This window comes from Amblyomma americanum, chromosome 8, assembly GCF_052857255.1.
Source record: "Amblyomma americanum isolate KBUSLIRL-KWMA chromosome 8, ASM5285725v1, whole genome shotgun sequence".
Classification (NCBI taxonomy): Eukaryota; Metazoa; Arthropoda; class Arachnida; order Ixodida; family Ixodidae; genus Amblyomma; species Amblyomma americanum.
In genome coordinates, this window is record NC_135504.1 from 97,251,496 (window position 1) to 97,266,480 (window position 14,985).

General features: G+C 42.5%; 1 protein-coding gene across 1 annotated transcript in view; it reads right to left on the bottom strand.

Annotated features, from left to right (window-relative positions):
• Positions 1-14,985, bottom strand: part of LOC144102019 (Fanconi anemia group I protein-like) — a 62,913-nt gene that overhangs the window by 10,277 nt on the left and 37,651 nt on the right. Inside the window, exons 23-27 of the mRNA XM_077635283.1 lie at positions 10,800-10,867; positions 10,034-10,202; positions 8,985-9,112; positions 7,266-7,443; positions 2,796-2,971 (exon numbers count right to left, since the gene is read on the bottom strand). Of these exons, the coding sequence (XP_077491409.1) occupies positions 2,796-2,971; positions 7,266-7,443; positions 8,985-9,112; positions 10,034-10,202; positions 10,800-10,867 (719 nt within the window). The remainder of the gene's footprint in view (positions 1-2,795; positions 2,972-7,265; positions 7,444-8,984; positions 9,113-10,033; positions 10,203-10,799; positions 10,868-14,985) is intronic.

Here is a 14,985-nt window from a genome sequence, read left to right on the forward strand (position 1 = left end):
CTATCGGACACCTAGCACGAGCGGCTGTGATATATGCTTATAAGGCTCTCACAGGACATGGGGTAAAACATGTTCCCATAGAGAGGTGCTTCACTCATAAAATCAAAGACAAAATTCAGAAGACTAAGAAAAAAGGAAACGGAAGACATAGAAAAAAACACAACTTGGGCCTAAGCAAGCCGCCGCGGTGGCTGAGTGGTTATGGCGCTCGGCTGCTGGCCCGAAAGACGCGGGTTCGATCCCGGCCGTGGCGGTCGAATTTCGATGGAGGCAAAATTCTAGGGGCCCGTGTACTGTGCGATGTCAGTGCACGTTAAAGAACCCCAGGTGGTCGAAATTTCCGGAGCCCTTCACTATGGCGTCTCTCATAGCCTGAGTCGCTTTGGGACGTTAAACCCCCATAAACGAACTTGGGCCTAAGCAAATATTGCCCATGAAAAGTTACTGCATGAAGAGAAATGCAATGTCTATGTAATTCTGTACGTTCATATATGCTTGGTTCGCATAGTACATCAGCAATTGCTGGCGCATATTGTGATCAAAGCCCCCTAGCACAGAACTTCTCAAAGGATTTAGTCATTTGAGAGCACATACAAAAGCACTGCTGTCACGTGGCAATTTCCATATTTCATGGGTGTTCTTCTAAAGCCCATAAAGCGATACCTAAAGTGAAGCGTAGTATTTGTTTTACAATGCTAAATACAACTTTCCTATTGCCATTTCGTTCTTGAAGCCAAGAGTTGAAAAGTTAGCACATTGGCAGTAATTAACTTAGCGGACTGAAATAATATTGCAGATAAGTGACTCCTAACAGCACTGATTTGGTTTCACTTGGATAGGATGCTCCATCACTTTGAAAACCTTGGCAGACTTCAGCTGGGACGCCCAGTATATAGAGTAAAAGCTCGTTAACTCAAACTTCAAGTAACCAGGAAAAATGTTATTATTATCTGAAAGTCCGAACTATCAAATCACCCCAAAAAAACTAACAAGAGCGCCTTTAATCGTGGCAAATTTATTTGGTGAAAGACTGGCCAATGGTTGTTTGCTTTTGAAATGAGAGCAGCGTGACAATGACTATTTTTAGAGGTGGAGCTCCACCGTTACTGCATTGCCCACCTCACAAGCATCAAGGTCACATGTGAGGATGCTTCACATCAAAAACTATAAACGGCATGTGACGACCACGCAGTTTCAGTGCTCTAGAAGAACGAAAAAACCACGGAGACGGAAATGCTCAGCGGCGCTGAAGCTGCAAGAAAAAAAAAAGCGGAATAGAAAAGACTAGCGGGACATGCCAATCGACGCCCAAAACGGCGCATAACAGGGCTTGCTTGGCTGGCTGATGCAGGCTGGCACAAAGCTCAGAAAAGCGAAACCAAAACTATGTGGTGTGGCTACGAAATTCAGGTTTGAGTAAGGCTATTGGGACGATCAGTTGTCGTGCCGGTCATACCTGGACGTGACCTCCCTTCAGAAGCCCATTCAAATTAACCGGTGCGAGCGTGCGATGCCATAGACTTACATTGGTGTTGGCTGGGATTGCACCTGCTGTTTGAATTATCCGGATTTTTTAATTAATGCAGTTTGAATAAACGAGCTTTTATTGTATCTTGAAATAGCACAAAGGACGAGGACAGAGACAAGAGGACACACACAGTGCCGTTTGTGTCCTGTTGTGTCTTTGTCTTAGGTGCTATTTTAAGATTTTAACAACCAACTGGCCCACACTTCTACCCTTGTAAGCCTTGTCTATGTAGAGCCCCTCGTTTTCTATTTTTTTTTTTCATTCACGGGATAAAAATTGGGCGATATTTGTTGAGCTTAAATTCGGATACAAATGAGACTATTCAGAAAAAGGCTCCATAATTCAGGGGTTTTTGAGTAATTTTTGTGCAGCAAATGACAATTTACTATAGCGCACATTTTTGTATGCAACCTAAAATGGTGCATTTTTCCTTATTTTTTTATAAACAATATGCAAATGCAGGCTGCACTAAAAACTTTATCATATTCAACATTTTTTTTTTCTCATTTAGGTACCACAATTATTTCGGTGCATGCATTACCATCTCCAGCACAGCACTTCCATTCCATGCAAGACCCGTCTGCCTTTGTTTGCACACTGTCAAGACATTCATTCAACATCATTGTCCGTTTTAGATGCACAGGAGCCTTAGGGCAGGACGTTGTTAGCACCAGCAGCGCTTGATACAATGACGACAATAAGACATCTGCTTATTCTGCGCTTTGGCCTCTCACTACCAAAAATGTACTTTTCAAACTGATCTTTACATTATTTCGCACCATGAACATGCAGAGAATGAGATTTAAAATCATCAGTTATATGAGAACACCGCTCTGGAATAAGCACAGAATATTCGCTCATTATCGTGTGGTATTCTCAACTTTGTGCACCTGAGAACAAAGTTCCCCATAAAGCATATTTTTAGCTAGCGACCAGGTTTAATCCGACATGTAAGCAATCTGTTTGGAGTGTAAGAATCGGGGAAACATTTTAGCTGAAAATGAAAGGCTCTATGTGTAAGCTGCTAGTCAAACAGGTAAATTTAAAAGTGATGAAACACTTCTTCACTTAGCCCAACACAAATCAGCAGATTTTTGCAAGTGTGGCATTCTCCTCAAAATAAACTTGAGCCCCATATTAGATACCATATTAAAAGAAGCACATGTTTTATGAATCCGAATTATTTCACACTGAGAGAAGAGGATGAAGGCCTTCTTCGCATTAAAACTTGTGCATTTCCACTTGCAGAGAACAAGTCTCTACGCACCAGCTTGCTGAGGCCAGTCAGTGAATTGTAGAGTCGCGCAAGCTGCTTCATGACAGTCTCAGTGCACTGGCCAGCCGGCAGCTGAGACTGGGTCAGCTCCACAAAAATTGCCACCAAGTAACCAAGCTGCCTGCATAGGCCCACTTCCTGGACTTGCCTTGAGGATGTGGTGGAGTCTACCAAAACAGGTAGGAAGACAAGGTCAATATGACATATCCAAGGCACTGGACAACGCCAAAACAGACAACACGGATTAAAGAAGAAAAAAAGAAAAACATACTTCAAGAATTAAGTTTGAATTAGTCTGTGCAAAACATTACTGCCGCAACGCAGCTGCTGGCTGCAAATGCTAATTTGTGACAGGGATTCACTCAGATATGTCGTGTTTCTGATTATGTTAAATTTTTAAACATTTGCCATATTCTCAGTGCATTTCAAATCGTCCTGAATGGTGCATCTATATAAATAAGACCCCCGATTTTCTGCAGTAGAAAATTTAAAATTCCGCAAATTAAGGGCAAAGAATCTGCAATATTCTGCGTGAATGCATTTGGCCTTTCGGGCAACAATGGCCACTGTGAAATCGCTTCTTGCCTCACTGCTTCGCATTTCTATGTGCACAGTTCTGTGTCTTTTCACCCTTTCTCCTCTTTTCCTACCCGTCATGGCTCTTCCACCGTCTTCTCTACTTTTAGGTGGTTGCAACTCTTCTTGCCAGTGCATCTCACGCATTTCGCACTGATGGCCCAAGGTCGCAGGGAAGTTGGCTTTTTCTCGCAGCTCATGAGCCTGCTAGGTGAGCACACTGTGGTTGTACCAAATAGTGAAAAAAAAAAATTCGCACTGCATTCATAGCTAGCTAGGTTCCAAATATAACATGAGGTTCTTTCCGAAGGAAACAACTTAAGAAAAAAAAGAAAGAAAAAGTGCTATATTACTGCAAATATGGAGCTACAAGCACCTTCATCGGAACTCTTCCCAAACAAGCGTGCGAGTGCGGAGCTGCAAGAGCCACAGCACGAACTAGCTTGCTTGAGGGGGAGGGACAGCAGGCATGTCAAAGCATTAGCATAAATTCATTTGTTACTAGATTCAACCCTTCAACAGAATTCACACCATTAAATTAATCACATTCCCATCATTCTATCATTCTTACTGATATCCACACACACAATATCATTTTAGGCACGTGCGAATATTCGATAATTTCTAATATTCGGTCGAATAGCAAAGTATTCGACATTCGATTCGATTTGAATGTTTGTATTCAAAATCACAAAGTATTGAACTCCAGCGAACAACACGTGTGGAACTCTTGCTGCATGTGGTTTCGATTTAGCACACCTCCTCCAGGATGTCACCACGATGCGCACACAACCAGAGAGCCGACTCCATGGCACGTGCCTGTGCTCTCGCACTTATGCCGGAGCCGGTCTGCGCAAGCTCATGGGAACAGACTTGAGCAGGAGGAAGCGCTGCGCCCAGTTCTGTACCTTCCAGGTGTCGGCAGCCGTGCTCCCCGCAGTGCGCACACGCCGTAACTAGCACGGCAGCATGCAGCAAAGGAGAGATTTAGCATAGCGCGATCCGTTTCGGCGCACGCCAGTGTGCACGTGCTGGCTGGTCTCGATGTGGCAGGAGTGCAAACATCTGGACGGAGCCTGGCACCTTGTGGCGTCCTCAGGGCGATCTACGCATGTGCAGAGGCTCCCCCCACCGCTTCCGAGCCACTGCGGCCTTGTGTGTTCAAAAAACACGATTCCGAAACTGCTTATTGTACCATTTGACCTTTTTTGTGTATCAGAAGTATTCGAAATACTCACTTTGAAATTATTCAATGAAAATTAGAAGAAACCCCTTTTCGCGATGTGCCTAATATCATAAACAGAAGATGTGGCTGCAAACACACTTTTCCATAAAAAATTCTAAAATTTGCTATTTTTCGTGCAGTCGAGGAATTGCAGAAAAATTAATGGTCTTACATACGCAGCCATGTCTTGTCAATATGGCCCGAGTTAATATGAACGACTCGAAGTATGGATAATTTTTCTGGGGAACAAACTTTTTCAGTGTATTTCGCCTAGTCAGTATGAAAACTCATAGTCCGGACAATGGACAGGGAAAAATTGGACAGTGCCACATGGCACTAAAGGACTGCTGTGAAAAAGTGCAAATGGCTGAGTGCTGGCCCTTTTCTTTTGTGGTTTCATGCTTTACAGTGCAAAAGTGCGTAACTGACATGCCTCACAATTTTCCATACTGTATGACTGACTGTAATGAGAACTCCCTCTGCAGCTTGTACCAAGTAGAAAGCTGCATTCAGCAGCTGTCAGCAGCTGATTGAGTGCTGTAGCAGCGAGCAGTCGCAAGATGTGAACAGTCGTGGTATCATTCAACCGTGAGGCGCCATCAAGCTGCACTACATTATTTCAAGCACAATACCTACCAGAATAATGGGCTTGTAGCTCCCAAAATCATGCCTATGTTCAACTTAGCCACCCACCTGTGTGCACAAAAGCAGGCCTTAATCATAGCATGTTTTTTTATTTTTTATTAGCTGTTCGTTATTACTGACGACTTGCTTTATGTACAGTTTTGCTTGGGAACCAAAGCGTTCATGCTAACGAGACAGGACTACAATTAAATAATATTGTTTTCTGAAAGAGCGCTTTCTAATGGAGAAACTGCTTCATCAGCTACCACCTACTAAGCACACATTCTCAAAAATCCAATTGGTGGGTGGAATACACATGCTTTAGACACACACGCATAAAAATAACTTAAAATAATTTAGAAGAATTTGACTACCTCTTAAGATTGTCTTGAATAAGCTTTGCCAAGAGTCATTCACGAACATTTTATGAGTGCCAATAATTAAGCAGTAATAAGAAGCACAGGTTCAAGGATACACCATGTGCGCATGGCAAGAAATTTATATTTTGCAATTTTTCAGAACATATCCAAATTAATTTAAAAACATTAAAATTTTTACACGATTAAAATGAAAATTAGTGACCTCCACTATGAACAAAATAGGTGGCTCTTCCTACCTATCTATGCACTTTTCAGAACAGCATCAGTAAAGTGGCCCAAAAGTCTACTATCCTCGGAAACTTATTTCTTGATCATGTGTACTAGAACAATAAGAATCTGAATGCCACAGTGCCTGACAATATCTCATGACCAACTAACCAAGGTGCTCTTAAATTTCATACCTTCAAATAATGACAAAAGCAAAGCCTCGGCACCATGACAGCGTGCTCTTGCTTCGATAATGAAAAATGATGACATAAATTAAATTTCATTTACAATCAAGGAAGCAAAAAAGAAATATACTAAAGCCAGCACTAATGTGCTGATTACTGAGGGCATAGACTAGGGACAAGTCAGATGAAAAAAAATATGTGAAGCACACTACTGAAAAATCAAACGGTAGTTCCTAAGCAGTGTCACTCTTGTAAAAATTTTCTAGAATGACTGTGAGGATAAATCTGCCTATTTAAGCTATCCAGGAAATCATGCCAGCCGGTTCTGCCATTAAAGTAAATTGGAGGGTACACTGCTTAAGGGTATAATGCGATAGCGTTAATGGGTTAATGCCCATATATGCAGAATTGGCCATTCTCTACTTTACATTCATGAATTCCTGGCAGCCCTTATATCACTCCTGGTGCAGTGGTGCAGCGGTTACTCAATTTAATACTGCCCTGCGATGGCACGTGCTGCCACCGGTGGGGCTTGTGGGACCCGTGTTGCTCTTGCTGAGCAATGTCTCGCGAACAATCCTTAAATTAGCTGCCATTTGCCACAATGGGCAATTTGCTCACAATCCAGTGGGCAGGTTGTGATGGTGCCACAAGGTCCCATGCCCTAGGTGGCCCACCCGCCATTTAAGCGGGCCACCTTCTATGCAGATTTTTCAAGGATTATTTGCTCACGGTCAATCATGCCGACAACGGCACCAGCTTTTCTGCGACACAGGCTCCTTAACACTGTCGCATTAAATCATTCATGGGTATGTGTACTGACTACTTGTGCTGTAAGCAGTGAACCGTTCATCAGTCTGTACCTGTCTGAACTTATTCAGTCACCTGACACCATTTAGAGAGCAAACAGACTGTCATTGAAGACATACAGGGTGTCACAACATTCAGGCTGAGTGGCAAGAGCAAAAGTATCAATACCGTATAAACTCGTGCAAGGGCCGCAAATTAAAAAAAAAAATTCAGGTGTGAATTTTGAAGGCGCAGTTCATCCACGAATTTAAAAAATACGTATAACTATTTTTTCTAAATTATCTAGTCCAAAAGAGTGGGTGCGGCCCATACACAGGTGCAGCCCTTACACGAGATTATACGGCAATTTCAAGTTGTGGGAACATATAGTATGGACGTTCTAACAGATCAACTATAGCTGCCTGAAGCTTGTTATTTGCATTTGCAAGCAGAGAAGAAAAGCATGAAAAACTACCTTCACTCTCACTCTCCCTTGTGCGAGCCTCCAGGTTTGTGTAGGACCTGACAACTGCCAGCAACCAGTCGACGCGTTCCTGTATCTTGTGGACATGCTCCAGAAGTACAGGCACCAGTGATGCCACTGTTTTGGCATTGATTAGAGAAAACACCTGCTTTGTGGAAAGCTCCACATCCTATAGGAAAGTGAGAACAACAGAAAAATGGAGAAAATAGAATGAGAAATCCAAGAAACGAAGCAATTTGAAAAGTAAGGGTGCGCGAATATTGAGGTTTTCAGATACGAAGTAAATACAAATATGAAGAAAGAATGCTTTCCAATCACTGTTCATTATGAAAAAAAATTTTAGAAAGAAATAAATAGGCAATCGTTGCTGCCTTCATTTCATTCCCTTCAAAATAAAGTATGGTGTTTGCAACCGAAATTGAACAAACTAGATTGACTCAGCACCGTGCAGGCGTGCGTGTGTGTGAGGGGGGTGGTGCTGTATATACGGTAATGTATAATAATTGATGAGACAATATGATATTATGCAACCGGTAACGTGGTTATGCAAAATGAGTGACAAAATGAAATCCATGAATTCGGACACCAAGGGACCGAAAGAAAATTAAGAATTATCTGAATGTCGCATTAACAAATGCCCTCCTGCCTTTTAGAAAAAGACTGTACAAAATGCGGTGAAGCTTTGTGCTCTACTGCACCGACAAGGAACAGGCCATGACAAGCACACTGTTTCAGAGTGTTGGGGAAACAAAATAGACGCCAGCAAATGGAACGCACATTAGTGCCAGAATGGCGAGGAAGCTTCTAAAAAGAAAAAGGAATGACCAGCGATGCACCAATCGGCATCCAAAAACGATGCGTAGCTAGGTTCGGTTGGCTAGCACATGCACGGCAGATAGCCTCTATCACCACAGGCTGACGGCGAAGCTCAGAAAGCAAAACTGCATGGCAGGCTATCTTTTGTGCTAGCGACAGGGGCCCTCCATTTGTCGTTACTCCTGCGGTTTAGTGGATTTAAGAGGTGCAATGTCTACAACACACTATGCAATGGGCATGATATTTGCACGATCATACCCTGCCAGTGACACCTAGACTCAGCACCACTTCAAAAGCACCACGAGAAATTCCGCAAGCGAGCTTTCCCCACATATCACAGCTGACTAAAACAAGATGGTGGAGCTTTCGCTAGAAGAGTTGTGAATACAACAGGATGAGTAGCATCAGCGTGGCCGTTAACTATGAAGCGCACTGCAGATGGATCGAATAAACAAACAAACAAAAAACAAAAAAAACGCAGCTTTCATGTTGTTTATAAGATGCAGGAAGTTGGCCATCATTTTTTTATGTAGTGTGTATAGTATGTGGAAAAGCCCATTTGTGAAATTTTGCGTACCGTCCAAGCTTAGCATCATCCGATGACACTAGCTGCGGATTGTGACTGGTCCACGTGAAGAACAGAGAAGAGAGCAAAAAGAACGCTTCTTTTACTGTTTTCCTGACACTTTAAACTCGATCTTTGGATAATTTGCCCAAACACTGTGGTTGTACCGCGGTAGGATTGATGAAACTCAAAAATATTCGATAGGTGCCGATTAGTTGAAAATTTTCTAATAATCATTTTCCGAATAAAATATAAACCAAATACAAATACATTCAACTCATATTTGAAATTCTTAATATTCTGCGCACCCCTAGTGAAAAGGAACTTACTTCATCCACATCTCCAAGGTTGTAATGGCAGCTGACAGCAATGTTGCCAAAGTTTTTGAGACAGTCATGTGTTTGATGGTTCACAGTCAGGTAGAAAGATAGCAGGCTGCGCGCAACAGCTGGATCAGCTAGTAGAGTAGAACAGAACAACTTATTCTTAGTGCAACGTCACGCCTGCAGCCACCAGAACACAATGAGAAAAAAAAAGGAAAACAAACAAATATAACGCACTTGGTAGCCATGGCCGAGTTCATTCTAGGGCAGTCCTGTTCAGTATCAACGTAAAGTCCCGACAAAGCCTCCCATTTATGTAAGCACCCTCTCTTGCTGATTATAAGCTAAGGCCACTGTCAGGCACCACTGAACATGATTATTTCAGTAGACTTCACATGTACGTGCACTTGTCATGTTGGCTCCACATTATATGAGAGACTGCGATAAGCAGGCTGCTTTGCCACAGGTACAATTCTCCTTTTCTTGCAAATGAAATGTTCCTGTTTGACTGATGTCTGCCTTCCAGATGCCATTGAAAAAAGAGAATCGTGCTTTGCCACTGGCCAATGCAAGGTTCCACTGTTGTTTGTGATGTAAAACAATCGTAATGTGCCTATAGTCAAGTATCAGCAAGGGGGGACTTTGGTTGAGACTTCACAATGCAGGAAGACTCTAGGGTACGTTTTCATGAAAATATAACTGAGCAAGTACAGATGCACGCTATGTGTTACAGGGAGCAAAATAACATTCCAATGCATCTTTTAATGCAGGCTGTATTTTATGGTTCGTACCTCACACGCTCATGTTCGCACAAAAACGTCATGCTGCATCTACGATGTCATGAGAAACTGGTGCATTTCTGAAGAACATACCGTTTGAAAGGCCTTAACAAATGTTTTTGAATGGCTCAAGTTCCAAAAAAGTTTCAGGAATTACGGCTCGCTGCATCCTGTGTACATTGCGCACAACACAGCAGGTTCCTATCTTTACGGTCCGTACTTCTTGCAACAAACTTGAATGCCTTGAGAACCACCGTAAAAGATAAAGTGGCCTACTTATGCTCTGCTGCTTGCAGATTTCTTTCATCCACTCTTGAAGATCGCCAAAGAGGAGGGAGCCTGGCTCTATGAATCGGCACAGACAGCAGCAGATGAGCATTACTGGTATCAGTTCCCTGAGTCGGACGCTGTCTCCAGGTTGGCACAGGATGTCATTGACCAAAGTCTGCAGTATCAAAAGGGTGATCTTTATGTTTATGCTACACGGAGACATATGAGATGCCACAATCAATAGCAGCCTAGTGCAACAGATAAAACAGTACAGCTCATAAATCAATTCACTGCTGAGGCACAAAATGGTACAAAGGGGGCGCATTGGTGAAAGAACAAAAGCGCACAGCAATGGCAACCAAGAAGGCTGCACTTCGAGTGCGAGAGAGAAGTGTAAGCACCTTGCATCCAGCCTTGCACCTGTGAAAACGCCAGAAAACTGCTGATGCAAAATCACAGCCATCTCCACAACATAAAACACCAGCAGTCCACTGAATTGATAACATTGTATAGTTGGTATCACCTTTCGATTCTACAATACAGGTCCCAAGCTATTTTTTTTTTGCAAGTGGAAAGGGTGTCAAAAGCAATGACCACATGCAATGCATTGCGCTGACTGGAGGCTGCAGCTGGCCGATTCAAATTCATAAATAACAATAAAATTTCCAGAATGTCTTTTGTGCTATCAGTGCTTTCTCATGTCCTTGAATACACTAGTGAATTAAACTAAAGCATGAAAAACAAGCCAATAAAAATGAGCAGACATACATACCTTGTACACACTGTACTGAGATTTGATGAGCTCAGTCAGATCGGGAACTTCAGCATGATCTACACCCTCTGCAAAAAAAAAAAAAAAGTGCTTTGTTGCAAACAGTTTTTATAAAGCATCTTGCATAGCACATAAAGCTGAAATTCAAAGCAGTCAGAGTGGTGATTCATAGTGCAGCTAAATATATAGCAGCAGCCGAAAACATACACTGAATCAACGATGATAAAATTTGTGCCTGATGCACTTTCCCAATGATCACAATGCATTTGGCTGCAAAACACAACTTTTTGAAGGATGTCACCACACAAGTAAAACTGGTACTCTAAACGTTCCCTAAACATGCCGTGTGTCTTGGTTAGCACATGGTCTAAATCACCTAAAGTAAAGACCTAAAAAAGCTCACGGTATGGCTGAATAAACGAAAAATCTTGCCCATGCATTTCTGCCACACTGTCCACAACTTGCAGGAGCTGATGATGCAGTAGACACACAATACAAGACTGTCTCACCCAAGAACAAAGACTTGCCGTTGATAAGAAAAAACGGGAATGAAAACAAAATAATAAAAAACAACAGAGCTGCTGCGATAGAGAGTTCATGTCCTCCAATTATTTGATTCCATTTTCTAATTTCACCCCCTCAAAGCCCAATGACGCTATACGGCCACTTGCCTCTTGGAAAAATAAATTATTTTAGTATCATAAGCTATTCTTTGTGAGCATTGTCACATCTCTGCCCGATTTTTGGTTGATGCCCCAGAGTGGGTATGAGCGATTTCCCTTGTGAGGCCAACAGTACAGACTCAGCTTCTCTCCTTGTATTCGTGAAGGTCTGCGAGAGGTCGGGTGATGCTGACAAGAGGGTGCACGGATGAGCAAGAGCACAGCGTTACAACTCCAACTGCTTGCAACTCAGCTACTACTTTAAGAATATCCTCGCAGGAGAAGATTCCACAGATGGGGCCTTTCAACTGCTAGTATTTATTCACGTATACTTTACCTTGGCTTGTTTGTTGGCAAGAGCAGTTCAAGTGGAATTGAATACCTAATTGTCATGTTTAGTGCAGTAGTTGCAACATGAAATACTATCACCTAGAAATAAGAGTAATAGCATGGAAGTAATTGGACCGTAAAACAAAAACGTAAATATAACTGCAACCCTGAAACCTGGGTTGTGCAAAAACCCAAACAAACTAGCAAAAAATGCAAGCGAAATCAGTAGGGGAGCAATATACATACGCATTTGCCCACACCTTGTCTAGCTGCATTCATGTCGGAATAGCTCTATCTTGTTGTGAGAAATAATTGGAAGCGTATTTGTTCCTCATGACACACTGTGCACTCCTTCGGTCATGGAATGAACTGTGAAAGCATCAAATGCTTCACAAGAACAAAGTTTCGGTTTGGAACGAAAGAAAAAGTGACCCAGGCTAAATCCAGAATGAGCCAGAGGGCCTCCGATCACATACAGTAGCCAACGGGCAATTCGAACTCCAATAATTTGGACTTGTAGGATATTTCAGACCTCGATGGGGCACCGTCAGTCACCCCATAGAAGCGCATACATATTCGCGACGAATATTTCGGACTTCAAAAGTCCGAAAGTTCGATTTTTCAGACTAATTTCAGTTGCCTGCGGGTCAAAATCTGCCATTTTATCGGCTTTTCGCCGGCGTGAAAGCCGCCATTTAGAATTGAGATGGATTTACTCTGCAGTTGGATTGGCTTGACATACTTTCTGTACCTCATTTTTACCAGTAGAGGTCCCTGCGATCTCTGACACTTCTAGGTGGCAGCAACATTGTCATCGCTGTCAACTTGCTTTTGTCACCAATGATGTCGCGGACAGTTATCGCTTGTCTCATACATTGAAAACTGAAAATTGGTTGTTGGGGAAAGGAAATTGCGCAGTATCTGTCCCACATCTCGGCGGACACCTGAACCGCGCATTAAGAGAAGGGATAAAGGAGGGAGTGGAAGAAGAAAGGAAGAAAGAGGTGCCGTAGTGGAGGGCTCCGGAATAATTTAGACCCCCTGGGGATCTTTAACGTGCACTGACATTGCACAGCATATAGGCGCCTTTGCGTTTCGCCTCCATTGAAAAGTGGCCGCTGTGGTCGGGTTCAAACCCGGATACTCCGAATCAGCAGCCGAACGCCCTAACCATTGAGCCACCGCGGCGGGTCTCATACGTTTGCCATTCGCCGTTTCGTCACTTAGGTTAATCCGACCGCGTTGACCGAGTGGCGCTTAGTCTTCACGAAGTTACATCCGTTCGCCATTTTGCGACTGCATCCGGCGGTTCCACCGCTTTAAACGAAAAGTTCCTTGTCTTTGCGTGTGTTTAACGAGCGGTGTGGTGCACACTCAAGTTGTGGACAGCATGGCCCTGCCGGGTCCGTCAAAGAAGCGTGGGAAGTATTCAACTAAACGCCGTGACCTTGCTGTCTAGCGTGTACAGTGAAAGCACAACTTTGGTGCAAATACAGGTGCAAATCGTTGCCAGCAAGAGAAAAAAATCAGCGACATTTTTAAGCCGATTTCGTCTCAATAAAGTGATTTTTTTTGTACTGCATAGATTTTTCGGACTGTTCAATTATTCGGACCATTTTCTGGGTCCGTTTGAGTCCAAAAATTCGGTCGGCGACTGTAGTCTGCTCGATGGCATCAGCAATGAAAGTTCTATTGAACCACTGAAGAACCCAGAACATGGCCCTTGTAAGGCTGCGCTTCATCAACGCGTATATTTTCTTTTTATTACCTGAGCTTGCGGTCACTGCGAGCCTCTGGTCACTGCGAGCCTTGGCGATCCTGTTGTCGCACCATGCTCCTGGCTTGCACATCTTGTTAATTCTCTCTTGTGGACAATTTTAACTCGTACTGAAGAGCTAGCAAGCTATGGTGCATATCTGAAGGATACTGATCTTTTCTGTTAAAATCGAATTTCATGAAAAGAATTCAGCATAAATTTACTGGTTTTTTTTTTCACTTTAAACAAAACTTTAACACTTACATATGGCACACCAAAACCACCAGTGTTGGTGAATGACACTATATAGCTAACATGCTCCACTGATTTGTTGCTATTTTTTTACATCATTTACGCCCTGTGAATGAAAGCAAATCAACTATCGCCATTACCAAACCACTACCAACAGGTGACATTATGTTAGTTTGATACCGAGTTTAATGGCGCAAAAGAAGCTAAGGCTACGATGCGCCAAACACAGGGTTAGAGTGTCTTGTGTTAAAGACGAAGCTTTTAATACCTTTAGTTTGTTTGAAACACTAGCTTCCTAGAGAAACCTAAAAATATGTGGAAAATCAACAAGTGCTTGATCACCTAAAAGCAACATGGGGTGTAAAGGAATGTATTCATTGTAAAATGATGCAAAATAATTTTTTCTTTGCCTTTCAAGATTTGCACATGAAATTAAAATGTGGTTTACAGTGAGTTCATCACCACACATTTCGCAGAGAGGCTTTTTTGTTTGTCAGTAAGAAGTTATGTGCAAGATGTGTGTGTGTCCGATATGTAATTGACATAAAATAACTTCTGTGAAACATTGTTGATGTCTACATGATTTCCATTCGCATAAGATGGGCTTTACAGAATGAAGTTTGTTGTTTTCCTGCTCTTCCTATGCAGACTGCCACACTACTGTTCATTAACCTCAAACAATCCCTGTGCTGTATGTTCACGTTGCATCTGATCAAACCGTGCTTGTGCAGCACAAACATCTGCTTTTTCATTACCCACAATTCCGACATGGCTAGGCACCCGAGCAGAATTTAATGTTATGTCTCTGTGTTGCGACTTTAACTATATACATATTATGTATGGCGTTTTCTATTAAAGGAGTATAGACACCTAACTTTTGGGTGCGTGTTTTCTCGTTTGTAATGATGCGTAAGGCATTACTACACATGAATTACCACCTGGTATTGTCCTAAGACCACTAAATAATTTATAATCACATTTCTTTCTCGTGCTGCTCTGGTTTCGGTTTAAACAGCCGAATGAGGACTGTGATATCAACGTGTACTTCCAGGTCACGTGAGACATGAAAAAACTGCTATATAATCGCTGCTTCAACATTCGTTGTCATTCTGGTTCTTGAGGAAGGTTGGCTTCAGCACTGCAGTAAATTAAAACAATGAAGCAGCGATTATATGGACGTTTTTCT